The sequence below is a fragment of the Rhamphochromis longiceps genome, linkage group LG14 (genome assembly GCF_057381845.1).
Source record: "Rhamphochromis longiceps isolate RC_006_pf linkage group LG14, R_longiceps_female_GT1.1, whole genome shotgun sequence".
NCBI lineage: Eukaryota > Metazoa > Chordata > Actinopteri > Cichliformes > Cichlidae > Rhamphochromis > Rhamphochromis longiceps.
Window position 1 is genome coordinate 20450195 of NC_140570.1, and position 21252 is coordinate 20471446.

At 39.6% G+C, this 21252-nt stretch overlaps 1 protein-coding gene across 3 annotated transcripts; it reads left to right on the forward strand.

Annotated features, from left to right (window-relative positions):
* Window positions 1-1057: 1057 nt before the first annotated feature.
* Window positions 1058-21168, forward strand: LOC146653976 (uncharacterized protein C14orf132). 3 transcript variants are annotated; one of them, XM_085380959.1, is made up of 2 exons: window positions 1058-1223; window positions 20298-21168. In XM_085380959.1, exons 1-2 carry the CDS (start codon window positions 1197-1199, stop codon window positions 20514-20516), a joined length of 246 nt encoding a protein of 81 aa, XP_085237085.1. In that variant the 5' UTR covers window positions 1058-1196; the 3' UTR covers window positions 20517-21168. The 3 variants fall into 3 exon arrangements, 1 of the variants encoding a protein (XP_085237085.1); XR_014907343.1 differs by lacking the exon at window positions 1058-1223 and adding an exon at window positions 15945-16183 and having other exon boundaries at window positions 20298-20434; XR_014907344.1 differs by lacking the exon at window positions 1058-1223 and adding an exon at window positions 15945-16179 and having other exon boundaries at window positions 20298-20430.
* The last annotated feature ends 84 nt before the right edge of the window (window positions 21169-21252 follow it).

The window sequence follows — 21252 nt, forward strand, 5'->3', positions numbered from 1 at the left end:
CATTACTGTTGTATGTGTATCAGTGGATGGTGTGTATACAAATTCTTGTATTTTGGGATTACTTAGTGCAAAAAAATAAAAATACATAAACAAATATTAACGAATTCTGCATGATGTCTGATTCATTCCAGTAACATATATTGAAATTATAAACAGAGATGTGTCCTTGGTTTACACAAGAAAACGCTGTGTAATGCTACATGTTGTTAGTGTTTTTTAGGTCATTGTTTTGTGGGTGACAAAGTGTGTTTGTCGGCTGTCAACCTTTGCTAGTGTTCTGGAAGAATGAGTTTATTTGAGACCTGAATAAAGTGTTTTGGTAGTTGTAGTGCATTTTGAATGTGAAATGAACTGCTTTGCCAAGCTGACGGTCAGTTAGGAGGATTGTGTGAAGTGTTTTGCAAAAGTGACCTAAGTATTGGGAAATGTGTCCTAGCGTCTGTAAAAAACTGTAAATTAATCTTTAAGATATTGTTACCCTACCTAAATCAATATAAAACATAAAGAGGAAATCCTCCAAGAGACTATTTTAAACTTTGTTTTAGGACCTTTCTAAACATGTAAATGCATATTTAAATGTGTGCTGCATTTCAAAAGATACTAAACACAAACCAGAAATGGAAACTTTTGTTTATAGTCAAAGGTTTCCCTCACCCAAAGAGCCAAAAATACATTTTTAAGAGACACTATAACAAAATAATAACCTATAACACATAGGGGAAATATTTATTATCTACATGATTTAATCACAGCCTGTGACTCCTTTATAATGGGGTTAAAAAAAACATGCACGCAATACATTCATAATTCAAGGATCCACTTTGGGATTATGGGGTTCAATCCAAAGTAAGTTGTAACAGGAAGACGTGGAGTTTAGTGCCAAAGCCATATCAGCATGCTTTATGTGCAACATGCACATCCACAAAGGCAGAGAGAGAGAGAGAGAGAGAGAGTGAGGGGGGGGGGGGAGGGGGGGGGGAGAGGGGGAGAGAGAGACATGTATTGAGAGAAGAAACTCTTCTGTGAAGCATGAAAAGCATTCACAAGTACACTGAGTGAAGCACAGCAGTGCCGTTTTGAAGCCCTCATACTCGTTTTTCTTCTCCTTTTATTTTCTTTGCTGTCAGCTGTCTGACTTCTACTTTAAAGACCGCCTTCTTTAGATGCTCTAGCTGGCAACCTTTGACCCCGGGACAATGGAATTATCACTGATGTCTGCACAGGTAAGGAAACAGAAATATGGTTATCCATATAAGCTCTCACTTTATGATTTTTAGAAGGATATTTAAAAAGTTTTTTTTTTTTTTTACTAAAGAGGAGATAACGAGATACTGGATCATGGTAGAAACTGATTGAGACAATGTGATTTTAGAAGAGAGCACTCCCATCAGGATAAAAATGTGTCATCATAAGACAAAGAGGTAACACTGTTATAATACTTCCCCTGTAATGAAATGGAATTTCACTGTATTTTGTTTGAAATTAATATGTATTTATATTTACCTAGAAGTACTTAAAGGATGATTTGCTACCCTAGAATAGGGTACACAAATTATACTGTAAGAAATTTGAAGTACTGCATAAATTCTGGGCAATTTTGCTTAAAACAAACAATATTTCCCAGTCTTTCGTCATAAGTACACTGTACGATATGGAGTGGCTTAACCTTGGCTTCCATGTGTTTTACAAGCATGAAGAAACCTCTGTCTGAAAGTTAAATTTAAACCACAACAGTGGAAGAAAAGAAAAAACCGAGTTAGAATCAGCTCCATCATTATAAAGTCACGTAGACCAAATTTTTACAGGTATTTCTTTTCTTGTAAGCTGAAAAACAAGAATAGTCCTTATCACATTTTAATTAGTAAAATAAAAGTACAGAGACGAATAGAAAAACCCATCATACACAACAACCTAATGAATCTAAAGGTGTAAAAAGGCAAAGTGAATCCACTCCATAGTACAGTGTACTTTTGATGTCAGATGGGGAAATATTACCATTAAACTGCACACTATTACTGTAATAAATTTTTAAATATTAAAATTTCCTTATAGTATTGATTCGTTTAAAGTAAAAACCTGATTTGTGACCCCCTTACTCTTACCTTTAAGAATTTGTAGGTAAATATAATGAAATTGTAATTTAAAATTAACAGTGGAATTCCATTTAATTACAGGGGACCTATGCCTTTCGATGACCTTTATTAAAAACTGGTTATCATTTAGAACAACTTTGCACTCATTTACAGTGACCATGCCACCAACTTCTGCTACATCCACTGGATTCCCTGGCTGTAGTGGTCAAATGTTCATATGTTGTCCAGTATCAACGCTTTAAAAGCCCACAGCCTGATCTCATAGTAATCAAGGTTTTCCAGACATAGTGTGTTGTAGTGAAATTATTATAAAAGTAGACAAAGTACAGATCCCACACTGTCTACTTTTATCAGCCTTTATTATTACTTGGGAACTGTAGCTACAGTGTGTAGACTGAGTCACTGAATCATTAGAAAACTTTTTGTACACTGAAGAGTACAAAATTGCACATTATTTGTACAATTTTAGACAGAGCAGACATACAGATATGAGTCAGAAGCAGTCTGTGCAGTAGCTTCTCCCAAAGTAGACACGCGAGCAAGGACTCACGCTTGATTTAAACAACTGAGTCACATCAGCGCTGCTTTTTTCTCGTCTTTCTGCCAATTCTTAACAAAGTGGAGTGAAGTATCCATGAGCCATACACTCACATGGACTGAAATACAGTTGAGAACAATTTGGGGTACAGCTTTGTTCACAAAGACATCGTTGTCCATGAGGGTACTGCTCACATGACTCAAACTGAATGCATATTCCTTTGCTGTATGTTGATTTGCCTTCAAGTGTTATAATTTAAAAAATCACATCACTGTCAGATAGAGGGCTTTCCATTTTCAGGATGCATGAATGAAGCAGTTTTTGCACATCAGCAACTCAACATTTTACTTTTTATCCAGTGAAGCTTTCCAGTCCACTAAGTTCATTTAAAAGTCTTTCATTAAAATAGCATCCAAAGAACAACATGCTTACAAAAATAAGAACTTGGACTTTTTTCTTTAAAGGTTAACACAGCAGCCTCTATCCTGTTACTCTGAATCATGAAAGAATATTCTTCTCTCATTTTTTCCCAGCCTCTGAATTATGATCTTGAGCTTTAGCTATAACCTGAGGGCAATGTTTTATGTTGCAGTAGTGACCCGTTTGGGTATTGGAGGGCTATAAAGCCTACAGATGTGTTTTGCAATATGTCCACAGGCTTTTAAGTGCAAGCACAGTAAAACTCCTATTATCACTGAATGTGCTCTTTGAGGAACTGAGTCACTTTTACTGTAGTGCTTTATTTGCAATAGGAAGCATCTATAGTGCATCTCCAAAGATGATTTTTTTACTTTTTTCATAAGAAAATATTTGAGTAACTAGGCTGTCTATTAGCTTGTCTTTTTAAAAAAAAAAATCATAATTATTTAATGGCAAATATAAAATAGATACATCTTTCTTTATGTGGAAAGGATAAATTAACTTACAGATATGACGGGTCATTTTTAAAGGATTTTTTTTAAGGACTAAATAGTGTTATTGACAGTTAGAAACCATTTTTTTACATGTCTTTGGACAAAATGTAAAAAAAGATAGTGGTTGTGACAGCATTCATTCATAACAGACACAGTTTAATAGACTCCCGATGAAATATGCCACAGAAGTATTTATTTATCACATCTGAAAACCTGCTGTTTGGGGAAATAAATAATTTTTCCAATTTGGCAAAAATAGCTTTCATATATCAAACAGTATGATGCAAAGGCACAAAGAGGAGATGTCACTGTATCACACACAGTAGTTTTGGAGATTGGGTACCTATTTCCTGATGGGTACCCTGTTGTGCAAAGTCTCCTGTTACCATCTGCTTATGGGCACTAAATCAACACACCCTCAGTGCAAAGACATGCTCAAGTAATGGCAACAGAAGCTCAAAGCTTTTCCACACAGCTGGTTAGACTTTCTGCATGTGTGCTGTAGGTTAAAATATAAACTCTTTCAACCAATAATAAACAGTTTTATATCCCTCAATTGAGTGGTAGTTCCCTTTAATCCTCTACTCATTGAGCTTCTCTGCTCCAGACGTGAACTCTGTCTGGCTGAAGGAGTTTGATGGAAAGCCTCATCTGATAGCCATCTGTTCTTAGATAGTTCATCAGATGTGCTCAATGTGTGGTCTTTAATCACCCCACACTAACTGTCAGTGTTGCAACATCGTCAAAACCACGCATCTCCAAAACTTTGTTAAGAAAAGAACGTATTTTCAAGTGAAAGGCTCAAAGGTCATAACTGAGCTGATGAAGGATGTAAATATAATGTTTCCACTACATTAAATATGGCACAAAATATAGTGGCAAAGAAATCAGTTTCATAATCCGCCTAATTCAAGGTTGACCTTTCAGAAGAGTTAAAAGAAAAAGGAAACAAGTGAAATGTTTTTTTCAATATGTATTTGTCAAATCCTGTAGATGCTGCGTGTCCTTGAGCAGCAAACCTCCAAGACTGCTCCTCTGTTGACCCTTTTCCTCTCTTTCAATCCCAACCCCCTTTTTTTCTTTCTGGGAGTGACTGTTAGACTGGTCTTAATTAAGCAATGCCAATCAAAGTGTGTGCGATGTAAATATAGGTCAGATTACCATCTGCTAAAGAGTTTATCAGATGCTTCGGAGCGACATCTGCGTAGCACACACAGCAAATTGGATCCATCACGAGCAGCTCGTTCTTCCAGTTCATCCAAAACAAAGAAACATGGATCAGATTTTCGTATTGCTTTGTTTAACAAATAAGTTACCCACATTCATACAGTGATCTATACAGAACTACAGGGCTGTAAAGTAAAGCATGTATGTAATACTGAGAACTAAAACTACTAATACGTTTGCTGTTCTGCCTGAATACACATTTATGACCAAAATATGTGATCATACTTTTTTTTTGTATTTTGTTTTCAGCATTAAGAAGTTCCCTGTTACTGATGTCCAGTTGTCCAGTACTGAGGACAAGTAAAACTACATTAATCTAAGTAGTTTAACTGCAATCATATTTGATATTTTTTAAAATAATGATCAATATAGGACCACAATAGGAAGGGAATTAGTTTTTTTTTTTTAAGTATCACATCTTCTCTCCTGGAATTGAACCCCACTTTCTTTTCAGGCATGCCCAGGCAGCACATTAGTCAAACAGCTGCCACCCGTTACTTGACCTCCGCGTAAAGCATATGTCATCAGTATTCAGGGCTCACATCATCCCAAACAACATGGCAAAGAATCACAACGGCCTTAACAAATACGTGACATTGGCAGCATCATCGACTGCACATGTGACTGCTGGACTTGCACAAGACATTTTTGTGTTATAGTGAATTTATTCACACACACACACACACACACACACACACACACACACACACACACACACACACACACACACACTATCTATCTATCTATCTATCTATCTATCTATCTATCTATCTATCTATCTATCTATCTATCTATCTATCTGTACTTCATATATATTATGACAGAGCATGATCATGTACTACAGAGCAGGTTCTGTCTTGACATAAAGATGGAAAAAGCATTAAGCGTTAAGGTAGCATGCACTATAAATATGGAGCGAGCTTCCAGAGAAAACTTCTGTAGTGTCTTATTTTTTGCCTTGGTTCTTTATTTTTACATTTCCTTTAAACTGGGTTCCTTGATTTTAATATACTTTACAAGGTTTTATGTTTTGCACTTTAAAGGTGTTTTAATTTTTTTATGCAATTATTATGTAATTATGTAAATCCAAACTAGCCATTGTGTATGAAATGTGCCTACAAAGTTTCTTTGTTTCTACTTTGTGTGCTTCACATTGTTTGGGAAGTCTTTTTGTTGATTTCAAAGAATGTCTGTATGTCGTTTAACATTGCATGAAGCACCTCACGTGTTTGTTCCTTCAGCACAGGGTTGAGATAGCCTTGAGAAATAACTTAAGTCATGACAAATAAAGGCACGGAGGGGAGGACACATAAATGCCCTGCGGCGTACTATAACCTCTGTGATGCTTTATTCATTCACAATGGTTGGCATGATAGATTAGTATCACACGTCAGACATGAGACAGGATGGACACAACTGCACATTGCTACATAAATAATTCAACTGTCAACTCACACTTCACCTTAGAAACTTGATAATTAACTTCTGATGAACAGTTCCTATTTCCTATCTTCTATTTAAGTTTAGACTTGATATATGCAATGAACATGTCATTGCCTAAATGTATGCTTTAATATATATATATTAGGGGTGCAACGATACACAAAATTCACGGTTCGGTTCGATTCGATACTTTGGTGACATGGTTCAATATTTTTTCGATACAAAAAATGTTCATGCTTTTTTAATTTGTCATTTATTAAAATTATAAATATATATTTTAACTCAAAAGTACAGTTTTAAATTTAATGTTGCTGAAACAACAAAATAAAAAAAAAATCTATCTGATTGAGAAATCACTCATCTTTGGAAAAGAGAGTTTATTACAGAGAAATGGCTCTTTCCAAAATAAAAGCTATACTATACGCTTCTTCTGGGCAGCATATTAAACATATCAGGTCCCCATAAGGAGAATCATGTGCTAACGGCTGTCTAAATGACTCGGTTAAAGTTTGTAGCATGCATGCTTGTTGTTTTTGTCTGCTTCCACTTGTCTTTACACTAGGATGATGTCGGCGTAAATGTGTAGTCATATTCGTTGTGTTCCCACTATTGTCAGCGTTAATCTCATTAAAATGACATTAACGCCATAACGCGGCAAATCTCCGTTAACAAGTTACCGTGGATCACCCCGTGCGTGGGGCTGGACGCCGTCAACACATTAACAAGCTAACTGCGCTAATGCACTAGTTCCCACAAATTGAGCATTGCGTGGCACATCCAACATACTGTTTTACTTTTGTCCATGACGCACTTACCATCAGGGTCACGCTTCACATGGAGACCAAGATAGTTCCAAACACCAGATCTGAATGAGAGTGGGGGAGGTTCAATTTCAGGTAGCGTTGAGGTAGTTGCCATGTTGCAACGAGCTTAGCTCCTGTTTTGCTAGCTTGCGCTGCGCTTAGTGGATCTTCACGCGACAGTGCAGCCTAGGCGGAGTAGTCAAACGCAGATCCACTGAGCGCTCAACACAGACAGCATCGTCAGAAGAAAAGTTGATAAAATAAATAAAAAAAATTGTATTGTTCGATACATATGCGTACCGAACCGAAAGCACTGTATCGAACGGTTCAATATCAATACGAGTATCGTTGCACCCCTAATATATATACATATATATATATATATATATATATATATAGATATAGATCAAAGTAGCACGGAGGGAGGTTAGCCAACTAACAGAGTTGCAGAAAGGTGCGACAAAGAAGGTGCATAAGAAATACAGCAAGCTGTCCATACCTGAGGCCTTGGAAACTGCCAAGCAAAGACTCACAGCCTTGGCCAGCCGCTTGAGGAGGTACACCAGAGAGATAGAAGGCAGGAAAATAAACCAGCTGTTCTCCACAGAACCAGCAAAGGTGTACTCTCAGTGGCAAGGGAACAATAATAAGAGAACAGCACCACCAAGGCTGGAGACGGAGCAATACTGGAAGAGCATATGGGAGAAGGACGCAACCCATAACGGCAATGCTCAGTGGCTAGTGGATCTGAGGGCAGACCACAGCGACCTCCCTGAACAGGGTCCAGTAACCATCACAGTGGCAGATATCCAAGAAAGGGTCTCCAGTATGAAGAGTTGGACAGCACCAGGGCCCGACATGGTTCACGCCTACTGGCTAAAGAAGCTGACTGCACTCCACGAGCGTCTGGCAGCACAAATGAACCAGCTGCTAGTTAACGAGAGACACCCGGAATGGCTAACCGAAGGTCGGACGGTCCTGATCCCCAAGGACCCCAAGAAGGGACCGGTCCCCTCCAACTACCGACCAATAACCTGCCTCAGTACTACATGGAAGCTCCTGTCAGGCATCATATCGGCTAAGATGAACAGGCACATGGGTCAATACATGAGTGGGACACAGAAAGGAATTGGCAAGAATACCAGAGGTGCAAAACACCAGCTACTGGTAGACAGAACAGTCAGCCGAGACTGCAAGACCAGACTGACCAACCTGTGCACTGCCTGGATTGATTACAAGAAGGCCTATGACTCAATGCCCCACAGCTGGATACTGGAATGCCTAGAATTGTACAAGATCAATGGGACCCTAAGAGCCTTCATCAGGAACTCAATGGGGATGTGGCGTACAACACTAGAGGCCAACTCCAAGCCCATAACACAAGTCACCATCAAGTGCGGGATCTACCAAGGAGATGCTCTGTCCCCACTGCTGTTCTGCATAGGCCTGAACCCCCTCAGTGAGATCATTAACAAGACTGGCTACGGATACCGACTACGGAACGGAGCAGTTGTCAGCCACCTCCTGTACATGGATGACATCAAGCTGTATGCCAAGAGTGAACGAGACATCGATTCACTGATCCACACTACCAGGCTATACAGCAATGACATTGGAATGTCTTTCGGACTGGAGAAGTGTAGTCGGATGGTAACAAAGAGAGGGAAGGTAGTCATAACTGAGGGGATTAAACTACCAGAAGGCAACATTGCAGACATAGAGGACAGTTACAAGTACCTGGGGATCCCGCAGGCAAATGGGAACCATGAAGAGGCCGCTAGAAAGGCTGCAACCACCAAGTACCTGCAGAGGGTCAGGCAAGTCCTGAGGAGTCAGCTGAATGGTAAGAACAAGATCCGGGCCATCAACACGTACGCCCTGCCCGTGATCAGGTACCCTGCTGGGGTAATAGGCTGGCCAAAGGAGGAGATAGAAGCCACTGACATAAAGACAAGAAAGCTCCTTACCATGCATGGAGGGTTTCACCCCAAGTCCAGCACCCTGAGGCTGTACGCTAAGCGGAAGGAAGGGGGCCGGGGACTGGTGAGTGTCAGCACCACAGTCCAGGATGAGACAACGAACATCCAAGAATACATTGGGAAGATGGCCCCAACTGACCGAGTGCTCAGTGAATACCTCAGGCAGCAGAAACCCAAGAAAGAGGAGGAAGACGAGGAACCATCATGGAAGGACAGGCCCCTGCACGGTATGTACCACCGGCAGATAGAGGAGGTGGCTGATATCCAGAAATCCTACCAGTGGCTGGACAAAGCTGGACTGAAAGACAGCACAGAGGCACTAATCATGGCAGCACAAGAACAAGCTCTGAGTACAAGATCCATAGAGGCTGGGGTCTATCACACCAGGCAAGACCCCAGGTGCAGGCTGTGTAAAGATGCCCCAGAGACAATCCAGCACATAACAGCAGGGTGCAAGATGCTAGCAGGCAAGGCATACATGGAACGCCATAACCAAGTGGCCGGCATAGTGTACAGGAACATCTGTGCCGAGTATAACCTGGAAGTCCCGAGGTCAAAGTGGGAGATGCCCCCAAGGGTGGTGGAGAATGACCGAGCTAAGATCCTGTGGGACTTCCAGATACAGACGGACAAAATGGTGGTGGCTAACCAACCGGACATAGTGGTGGTAGACAAACAGAAGAAGACGGCCGTAGTGATCGATGTAGCGGTTCCGAATGACAGCAATATCAGGAAGAAGGAACACGAGAAGCTGGAGAAATACCAAGGGCTCAGAGAAGAGCTCGAGAGGATGTGGAGGGTGAAGGTAATGGTGGTCCCCGTGGTAATCGGAGCACTAGGTGCGGTGACTCCCAAGCTAGGCGAGTGGCTCCAGCAGATCCCGGGAATAACATCGGAGATCTCTGTCCAGAAGAGCGCAGTCCTGGGAACAGCTAAGATACTGCGCAGGACCCTCAAGCTCCCAGGCCTCTGGTAGAGGACCCGAGCTTGAGGATAAACCGCCCGCAGGGGCGTGCTGGGTGTTTATAATATGAGGGATTAAAGTGGATTTGACAGGTGGGCTGATCATAAAGTAATGCAAGCTCCTGGAGATTTTTCTTTGTGTACAGGCAGTAATCAGCTGTGCTGTTACTTCAGTATTCACTGCTCTTTATGGACTCGCCTAACTGACTTTAACAAAATATAAGTAGATGTTTCACAAGATATATGGCTGATTTTCAACCCCTAGACACATGAAATTAATATAAAATTTTTCAAGTTATTTATTATTTATGTAACTCAATATTGACCATGAACACCACAGCCTGCTCTGCACCAATCCAACACAGTGCATTACTGTAAGCTGTACAACAATACTGCAAACTAAATAGTTTAGCCTGCATTAAACTATATCAGACTCCCTAAAACTTTCATGCAGCCTTTGAATAACACAAAATTTAGATACTTCAATTTGATATAAAAAAAAAAATTAATAATCACAATGTAGAATCAAATATCTTATTTAAAAACTATAAATAAATGAGGGCATCAGATGTAAGATTTAAATTTCCTTACCTTTTTAAAATAAAAATTAATAATAATCTTTCTAACATATCCTCAATCTTCATCTCTCAGTGTTGCACCTCTTTGTCTCCCTGGGAAATTCCGGTTTTGGACATTTTGTGACAAATTGCAAAAATGGTTTGGATGTTTGGTGATATTTTTTGAGCTGTTCGAAAAGTTTCATTTGAAATTACAGCCCATAAAAATGTTACTCCTTTTATGCTCACTCCTCCTCTGTAGCACTTGCTATTTATTGATGCAGAGCAACCGAAGCTTAATTTACATCTTCACCTGGAACTTTGGATATGGAACAATTGATGTATTAAAGGTGTAAGTGGACCATGTTTTGTCATTATTTTCTTATTCCTGGGCAAGTATCAAGATGCTATCGTGCTGGAAGCAACTCCTGGCTAGAGCACATGGAAAAAAGCAATCATTCGACAGTGTTGTGCATTAGACCGTCTAACAGTGTTCTGTATCATTCTGGTCTGCGTTTATTCACATTACCGAGGCTTTAAATGTTAATGCAGTGACGTGTTTCATTCATTTTCTATGATATCTTGGCAGTGTAGTATAATCTCCGGTGCAATATTTCAGTGTTTCCTTTTATGTATTACATTATAACTTGGCTTCATACAACCGTCAGAAGCATTCCTGATAAGGTCAGATGACCTATGAGGTAACACATTCAGTAATCCATGTACATGTGATTTTGTTACATGGCAGCGTGACTTGGTTGTTCAAGTGATAACAAGACCAGGATTCACGATGATGGTTGAGTGCAGAGGAGTTCACATGGCGTGCTCCCTGTGAACTCCTCTGCGCTCAAACATCATCATGAATAGGAAAAAGACAAAAATACGAACATAATCAGATTATATAATCAAAGGTCACCATCAGTAACACACTACAACGGCAGGGAATTAAATCCCGCAGTGCCAGACGTGTTCCGCTGCTGAAGCCAGTGCATGTCCAGGCCCGTCTGAAGTTTGCCAGAGAGCACATGGATGATACAGCAGAGGATTGGGAGAATGTCATGTGGTCAGATGAAACCAAAGTAGAACTTTTTGGTATAAACTCAACTCGTCGTGTTTGGAGGAAGAAGAATACTGAGTTGCATCCCAAGAACACCATACCTACTGTGAAGCATGGGGGTGGAAACATCATGCTATGGGGCTGTTTTTCTGCCAAGGGGACAGGACGACTGATCCGTGTTAAGGACAGAATGAATGGGGCCATGTATCGTGAGATTTTGAGCCAAAACCTCCTTCCATCAGTGAGAACTTTGAAGATGAAACGAGGCTGGGTCTTCCAACATGACAATGATCCAAAACACACCGCCCGGGCAACAAAGGAGTGGCTCCGTAAGAAGCATTTGAAAGTCCTGGAGTGGCCTAGCCAGTCTCCAGACCTCAACCCCATAGAAAATCTGTGGCGGGAGTTGAAAGTCCGTGTTGCTTGGCGACAGCCCCAAAACATCACTGCTCTCGAGAAGATCTGCATGGAGGAATGGGCCAAAATACCAGCTACTGTGTGTGCAAACCTGGTAAAGACCTATAGTAAACGTTTGACCTCTGTTATTGCCAACAAAGGTTATGTTACAAAGTATTGAGTTGTATTTTTGTTATTGACCAAATACTTATTTTCCACCCTGATTTACGAATAAATTCTTTACAAATCCTACCATGAGGATTCATGGATTTTTTTTTTCACATTCTGTCTCTCACAGTTGAAGTGTACCTCTGGTGCAAATTACTGACCTCTGTCATCATTTTAGGTGGGGGAACTTGCACAATCGGTGGCTGACTAAATACTTTTTTGCCCCACTGTATTTAACTGATAAATTCAGTTAAATCCTTTAATCCTTTTTTGCAATTGAATGCATAAGTGACATTAAGTTACACTACCTATACTGTATGTGTGTGTGTCTGAAGCACACAATAACTGAGTGAATGCTGCTCTTTGTTTGTCAGTCAGGATTTGAAGCCTCCAGCAAAACTAAGCAAAGATTCAACCAGCCATAAGAGCAGGCTCTTCTGCAGAGTACTCGCACTTGCTCATCACCGAGTGCGGTCATCTCTTTTTTTCTTTCTCTCGTCTTCTTGCTCATTTTGTTTCTTTTCCCCCTCTCCTCGCACAATTGCTGCTTCAATTCTTATCATGAATTCATTCAGCTAAAGTTCGCCTTAGACATTTCTTCTCATCACATGGCTCATTAACTTATAAATTATGGAAATTATTTTCAGCTGCATACTACATTTTGATTTAGTTTGCTTGGTGTCATTTATTTCAGGGCAAACCATCATGTCTTGGGTGTGATTTAAAATGAACTCAGTTAAACTAGGTTTGTCTCAAAGGCTCTAAGGCTTGTTGCAAGCAGGAGACAATATCAGCAGGTCTGTAAAACTCTACAAATGTAATTTAATGATTTGCATATATTGTACCTTTTTGATCTTTTATTCTTTTAATCACAGAATAATAACCCAGTGCCGTGGCCTCAGAACCATAAGCCACTCAAGCTTGCTTTATTACTCCATTTGATTATTTATTTATTTAAATTATCTTGTGTAGTAAAACTGAGACTTGTGATCAGGTAAAGTTGGGTGTGCTCAGGGTGGTAGCTGGTAGTAGGTGTGAGTGTCAGCATGAGTTGTCAATGTTAGCCCTGATGACCTGTCCAGGTTATACCTCAGCTCTTGACCTGACAACTGGGATAGACTCCAGATCTCCCAAGACACCGAATTAGAACAACATGGATAGATGGCTGGAGGAAGACTGTATCAAAGAACTGGTTCATTTTGAATATTATTTTCTTTTCTATGCATCTCTGACATTTTTTAAAATAAGCATTTCCATTACTGAACAAATATCAGATTTATTATTAAAGAATAACATCATGTAGCCAATAAGTACATTTTTAGGTAGAAATGTTTGCTGGTTCATCAGATATAAATCCTCTATAGATTGCATGTTTAAAATGCTCTGGATCATGCTAACTAACCTGTGCCTATTAGCGAGAGCCTCTTCTGTTACAGAAGTGTTTTGGGGGGAGATTCTACAGATCTAATGTATAGATAACACATTATAACATTCCTTATATAATAAAACCATGCAGAAAATGCCTAGTGAGGGTACAGAGCAGTCCAGAGCTAACTGTGCAAACTTTATCAATAAAGAAGTAGCTAAGCATCATTTTCATCTGTATTTTCTTCCCCTTCCTCTGCTTTCACTGCCTGTAATTTTATGACAGATGTTTCACAAAGAAGATGAACAGCTGGATGCTGTGAGGCTGTTTATTCAGCCTTTTATTTTTCTCTCTTCTGTCTCTCCTTCTCTCTTCCCCTTTTTCTTCCATCCATGTTTTTCTCTTAAATAAGTACCACATGGACCAAAGATCCCAGTTATGGCAATATCTAACCTGTCAAAGGTGAAATGAAAACATAATCTTCCCAGTCTTTAAAGATATTGCATATAAAGCTGAAACACACTTTAAATATAAAGATACACTACGTCTCTGAAGACGAATATCTAATAAAACATCTGTGAGTATGGACCTCTTTATTCTCTCCATCTTTTTTCTCTTCACTTCAATCCCCTCTAATTTTAGATAACTGTGCGCTTTCAGTGATTGATGAATGCGTGTTTCTGCAGCATATGTGTGTGCATTCATTTGTGTCTTGTGTGTACATGAGTGTGGGATTACAAAAGGCGCTTTCTCTATTTGCCCTCAGTGTAGAAGCACATTACATAACTTTATAAACCATGCCTGTCCTGGACACATATACATTTACACGTGTATGCAACCACACAGTCACACAGAATAAAGCTTTATATCTACATAGGCATGCATTTCCTGCACCTGTTCATTTAGAGCAGAGACAAGCAAATGAATGCCAACACATATGCTCATGCAGAAACATAAAGGCTACACATGTGCTTCCTCACTCTAAGCAACAACAGGATGCACATGCAGATGGGCACAGAGAGTAGACTCAAATGCCAACGTATTCTAAGCAGATGAACAGAAGAAATCTCTAATTCTAATATATATAGATATATCTCGGCAGTACTACAAGTCCTGCAGCACTATACGCTACATCATCTAGGGAGGGATGATACTATCATGCTTTGAATTAAGAGAGTAAAGTGATGCACAGGGAAATAGGGAGAGATTCATGAAAGGATAGTGGAGGAAAAAATAGCAGGTTAGATGATGTGAGAAGGAAAGCAAAACAGCAATGTGTTAATTTTATGGGTGATGATGTCACTACATTTGAAGAGCGAGAAAGATGTAGAGGAGGTCAAAAGCAGGGCATAAAGATTTGTAGAAGCAGAGGCAGAAGTCTCAGGCAAACATCAGGATAGAGTTAGGAGGATAAAAGTTTACATATTACGGCGTGACGGGTGGGAAGTGAAAAGTTAAGAGGCAGAAGACCTGCTCTGATTCTTGTTTCTTTATTTCTTTGCAAACATCTTCTCTTTCCATTCCTTTACTTGTATGTTTCTGTTTTGGGGCTTGTAACTAATAATATAGTAGTTATTTGTGAATTACTAATTAAGCATTAGTATTAGCGGTTAGCAGTTTTGCATCAAAGCAGAAGGTCTTGGGTTCAAATCCACTGACCTTTCTGTGTGGAGTGTGCATGTCCTGTCTGTGCCTGCATGCCTTCTCTGTGGTTACTCTGGTTTCCTCCCACAGTCCAAAGACATGCATGTTAAGTTAACTGGTGAATCTAAAGTGTAAATCGTTGTCTGTCTCTCTGTGTTGGCCCTTCGACAGACTGGTGACCTGACAGCTGTGACATGCTCCAGACCCATCTTAACCCTGAACTGGATGAGCAGGAGGCACTGTTGCTGTGTATTAGTGCAAATACTTGACCAACCCTTTGTTCATGTTTTAACAAAGAGTACGGCGGTCTTAAACAATGACTGAGACAACTTGCATGTTGAGACAGTTGTCTTCTGCATGGATTCACAGAGCATGACGCACACAAGCTGCGAGACATGCTATCTTACACACATGTTCTCTAATTTGTCCATATGGCTTCACTCGTACATGCAGATGAATGCTGTTAATATTTGTACACGAGCTCCCGAAATGCCAACATGCATTTGACTAAGCAAGCTGAGTCGAATGCCGAGTGCTCACAGTGCCGCTGGTTCAAATCTGTTAGTGGATGCATCTCAAACCTCCGCTCTATTGCTCTTCTCATTTGCGGCTGAACAACATCATTTTTCACTTTTCTCGCCGTCCGTCAGGGCTCTCCTTCACTGATACATAAATAGTCTGTCAGAGTGAGGTTAGAAACCTCCAGCTCAGCTGTTTCGGAGATGAAACCACTCCCACCCTTACCCACGCACATTTTTACATCCATACTCTCACAGTGGGATCTCTATAGCTGTCACACACACACACATGCTCTCACAGTGTACACTCATCTCTCACTTTCACTGGAAAGGATACCTCTCTCTCTCTGTCTCTCTCTCTCAGTGTATACTGTGTCTCTCTCAGATGCAGTTAGGTCTCTCATTCTCATGAAGCGCAGCTCCTCTCTGTTTCTGGATGCACTCTAAGTCAGAGCGTAGGACGAGACAGACCGCATCCTAAGAACTGGTTTCTTTCTTCGCATACAGCCGGCAGTAGGTACAACTCTCTGTTTTCATACTTTCTTTCTAGCTTGTTTGTCATTATATGGTGTGTTTTAGATACATCGATTTTTGTATAAGGATTCCTGGAATCACTTGGAAACTTTTAATCACTCGTATGATCTTAATGGAGATTGCTCTTGGTATCAAAAGCATGACAAAATGTCCCGTGCATCAGATGCAAGGCATGTTAAACTTGGACGAATTTACAGACACTTACAGAGGATCAAGCATGTGTAAGGTGCATTCTCAAATTCAGTATCCCAGCAGCTTTGCACTTGACTTGTTTTGTTACTTTAGAGCGTTTGAGAGTGAACAAGAAGGTGATCTGTATTTTCAGGACCAGCAACAGGCTGAATATGATTGTCTATTTGTTGAGAGTTAGATATGCATTAAGATTATGTTTATTTATGTATTTTAATTTAGGGTTCTATTTAGCTTTTTTCTTGACTGAAGGTGTGTTTCTATCACTGCTAAATCACTTTCTCACTCTGAGTGTGATTGGTGATTGGTATTTCTTCTAGATGTGTGTGGTCTGTAATTAAATCTCAGTTATCTAGTACTCAGTCCGTGCGGTATCCAGTTAGAAGAGGATTAACCTCACTTATTATATGACTTAATTTGCAACATTTCTATTGCAGTTATATCATACTGATCAAGATACAGTTATATATCAGCGTATTTGTGGAGATGAATTCTGCAGATGAATTTAAAGCTGTTTTTTATACCACGCCTACTATAGTATAGTGGCTAAAAAATGAAAGCAAAACAATGAGTTAGATAAATCCAATATTTAACAGAAAATTAACTGAAACAATTCTGATATGGTTCACGATATACACTCAATGTCTTTCTTTAGATTTCTTTATTTACAGTTTGCAGTACAAGCTTAGATTTTTCTAGATCTTATAATGCACAATCCAGAAATAAACACAGTCGTTTTTAGCTGGAGACACATACAATTCTGAGATTGGGACACAGTGAAAATGTTGAGCTAAAGTGTGAAAAAACAGCACTTAAAGTAAAACTATGAAGATGCTGTAGCACTGAAAGACGTCACTTCCTTATATAACTTTAATGTGACTGAACAGATTGCTGCCTTTTCACACTGCTCAGTGCAGTGACTGTAAGCTTGTTGTGTGTGAGAGTAGATGTGTGGTTAAGTGTGTGTGGCTGGTTGTATGTAAAAACACTGCTGAAAAGTATTGTATTTGTAGTACAATACTGCAGTGGATGTCTTTGGTTCACATCTAAGAGCACAGCATTTGCATGTGCCGCGGTTCATTAATTCATTAATTTGTAACTCATTTGCCGAATCCTTTCTCGTGTCGCCACAGGCTTTTAATATCAGATTTTCCATCCAAAGACTGAGCTTTTTTTCTCAAATAAACAAATAAAGGTAAAATGAAAAAAAAAAGAACTAAAATCAGAAATTAGATCTTAATGTGTTAGCACCCATACAGTACGACCCGACTTCCACTTTCAGTTGACCACGCGGAGTCATAGCGTACAGTATATGAAACTATTTGAATTCAGACTGTGTCATCCTAAAAACAAACTCATTATATCTTTGGATAATTTGTCCTCCAACCATGTGGTGTAATAACACTTGCTCATGCTCATGCTGCTTTTCTTGATGACCTTTTCCTTTTACTCGCAGAATAAGACACTGCCTCTGGGCACAGACTTTCTAATGAAAAAGTGAGCGATTTCACCACTCCCACTGTTACAGTATGCTTTGCCTTCATTTTATATATATATATATATATATATATATTAGGGGTGCAACGATACACAAAATTCACGGTTCGGTTCGGTTTGATACTTTGGTGACATGGTTCAATATTTTTTCGATACAAAAGAAAAGTTCATGCCTTTTTAATTTGTCATTTATTAAAATTATAAATATATATTTTAACTCAAAAGTACAGTTTTTAAATTTAATGTTGCTGAAACAACAAAATAAAAAACAAAACAAATCTATCTAACCGAGAAATCACTCATCTTTGGAAAAGAGTCGAGCGCAGATCCACTGAGCTCTCAACACAGACAGCATCGTCAGAAGAAAAGTTGATAAAATAAATAAAAAAATTTGTATTGTTCGATACATATGTGTATCGAACCGAAAGCACTCTATCGAACGGTTCAGTATCGATACGAGTATCGTTGCACCCCTATTATATATGTATATGGTTAGATTTTCTGTATGATTAGACTGCATGTTGCTTGGTTTATGATAAATTTCTCCAAACCTGCATTCACTTGTGAAAAATCCCAGGAGGCAGTTTTAATTAAATATAGATATTAGATGGCGTCTGTGGGCACTCACAAAGTTTTCTCATAAATTATGCTGCCACATCTTAATGGTTGCAATGTTTTAAATTCTTCCTTTTTTTCAAGGACGGTATGAAAACATGCAGCTGCTTTTGGATAAGATGAGACAGCTGGGAATGAACGATCGTGTATATTGGAAAACATCATCATACTGTACATACGCTGGATTTAATATGTACACTACAAGCTCTGCGATCTGCTTGGCTGGGACATGTAGCCTAAGCTCTGCTTGATCCCCGTGTGATCAGTGGATTTTTATGCATTGAAATCGAGGATTAGCTGTTTTATACATCATTATGTTCAATATTTGTGCCTGAATCTGGATTTGTTTGGCAGTTTTTTGTCTTTGTGCCCAATAGCTGGTCAAAGAGTGATGAGATACAAAGATAGTTCATGCCAAAAACTAAAATAAAACCAAACAAACATTAAATCTTGTGTACTTTATCTGGTGTGAAGACAGAAGAAGTCTTACTAGTTAAAACTAGCAGGCATTTGAACCATGTTCTCATGTCATGCTTCAAATGACTCTTTGCTCATTCCTCAAAATTAGCGTTTAAACTTCACAAAGGTAAAAATATCCGCTCCCTTGTACAGAAAGCATATTCACTAAACTCAGCTAGAGTTCTCTTGTAAATATTCAGTGATAACGAAGTGAGTTCTTAAAAACAAAAAACAAAAAATGTCTGTATGAGTGAAATTTGCCCTGAAGTCACATCTGGAGTTAGGTCATAGAGAGGGTAGATGGGGACATAAACGTCAAATAAATGAACATTTCCAGACACAGTCAGATCCGACTCACCTTTTTTGGACAGTCAAGTTTGAACATTATGTTGCTCAGCAATCACAGAACGGCTCCTTAACATGCCTAAATACCTACAAGTCCAAGGGTCAAACTCAGCTGAACTTTTCATCTGTCAGGGTGAAAACTAGAATTATTAATGGTCACTGGGCTGTCTGTTTGTATCGCAGACTGTGCAGTCTCTGCTTTAAGAGTATAAGACACCCTGTGTGGTTGTGTTTGGGTGTTCTGGTGAGTTTGTGAGAAACGTTACAGCGGATTACGCCGACGCATCCTGAGTTTCAACCTCGTGTGCGTGTGTGTCACACCTCCGGGATGAATAGTGACAGCAACATAACCTAAGCAAGTGGCTAAAACTTGAGGTGGCTTGGACCTCATGCGTGTAAATGTGTGCGTAGGGCTGGAAGAAGAGCGTAAACATACATGAGCATGTGCTCGTATTTCTACGAATACTGGCTGCATCTCTTTCCTGTCTGATGGGATAATATGAAAGCCCACAGAGGACAAACACCTCCACCTGAGACTAAAAATGGGATTCATTTTGTGCCTTGTTTGCTTTCTGATTTTCTCTTTCATCCTCTTTGTGTTTGCCTCTGCAGCTTTTAGTAACGTGAAGCATGTGACGGACTGTTAATCCGTCTGAGAATTAATCCCTTTGAGATGCTGCGTTCTCGTCACTGTACGCTAGCTCTCCTGAGACCAGGAGCAGCTGTTTGTTTAACCTGAACAGAAAATATCATTTTCCAGTTGTGCCTTTCATCACTCTATTATTTATGTTGTACTGAAAACGGTGCTCACTTGCAATATTTTTCATTTTTATATCACCAATTCATCACTACATTGTAGGTTAAAGACCTTAAAATATTGCGTACCAGATTAAAACCCTATTTAATCGCATATTTCAGCTTGTCATTCGTTTTGTTGCACCTGACTTTATTAATCACCCAGTTTTGTTTTTCTTTCTCTACTTGCCTGGCAGCAATTCCCGGCTGTGAGCGGGGCCTTCATGGATTCTCCGTACAACGGCAACACGTCCTTGCAGACGTCCACGTCCAACCTCAACGCTGGCTATTCGCGGCCCTCGGAAGCCGAGGATGACGGCAAAGTGTCCAGTGACACCATTTGGCTGTGGATTGCTGTCCTGGCAACAATTGGCAACATAGTGGTGGTGGCTGTGGTTTGTGCCTGTGCCTTCTGACAAAGTAGAAGAGTGGAACAAAAAAATTCTGCTGCTGTCGGACATGGCAACTCTTGTATATTTTGAAAATATACTTTCTCTAGAAATGTTGTAAAATAGCCTTACTTTAAGACTGATCCCATGGATTATTTTTCTTTTAAATATAAGCATCAGTTTGAATTTTGCAGAGGAATTTGCATGGGAGTCTTTATTCCCACAGCCCCGTCACCCCACTCCTTTTTCAAAACGTAAAATCAGCGATCATATTGAAATAATTAGCTCACAGAATCTTTCTGTTCATTTGTACAGTTCCACAACCACAAAAGGAAAGCAACAATTAAGGTTGTGATATATGTTGGTACAGAAGTTCACTTTAACGTAAAATGTGACGAAATGGCTCATTGGCCAAACTCAGATGACGTGCATGTACATCATGTAGTTTGTTACACGATGCAGGAACTTTTCCCTTTTTTTAAAATTTCCAAAGTGAAAACTACATGTTACAGTTAAAAACAGACCTTTGTTCCCTTATGCAATGCACAGATTTAAAGACATTTCTGCTGTTACCCTTGTTCTGCCTGTTTCTAGAATGCTTCATTTGAGAGCACTATCATAATTCATTGGTTTCCTTTGTGTGTAACCTGTTTAATATGCATTAAAACCATGGCTATGACTCAGTTTTAATCCTGTGCACTTCTTTGTAAACAATTCTGATTGTTAAAGGCCACAGAAACTTGTCCTCGGGCTCGCCCTTTAA

Coding starts and splice junctions, on each gene's coding strand:
- LOC146653976 (XM_085380959.1), top strand. CDS start 1,197: ATGGAATTATCACTGATGTCTGCACAG. Junction 1,224..20,297: donor TATCACTGATGTCTGCACAG/GTAAGGAAACAG, acceptor CTTGCCTGGCAG/CAATTCCCGGCTGTGAGCGG.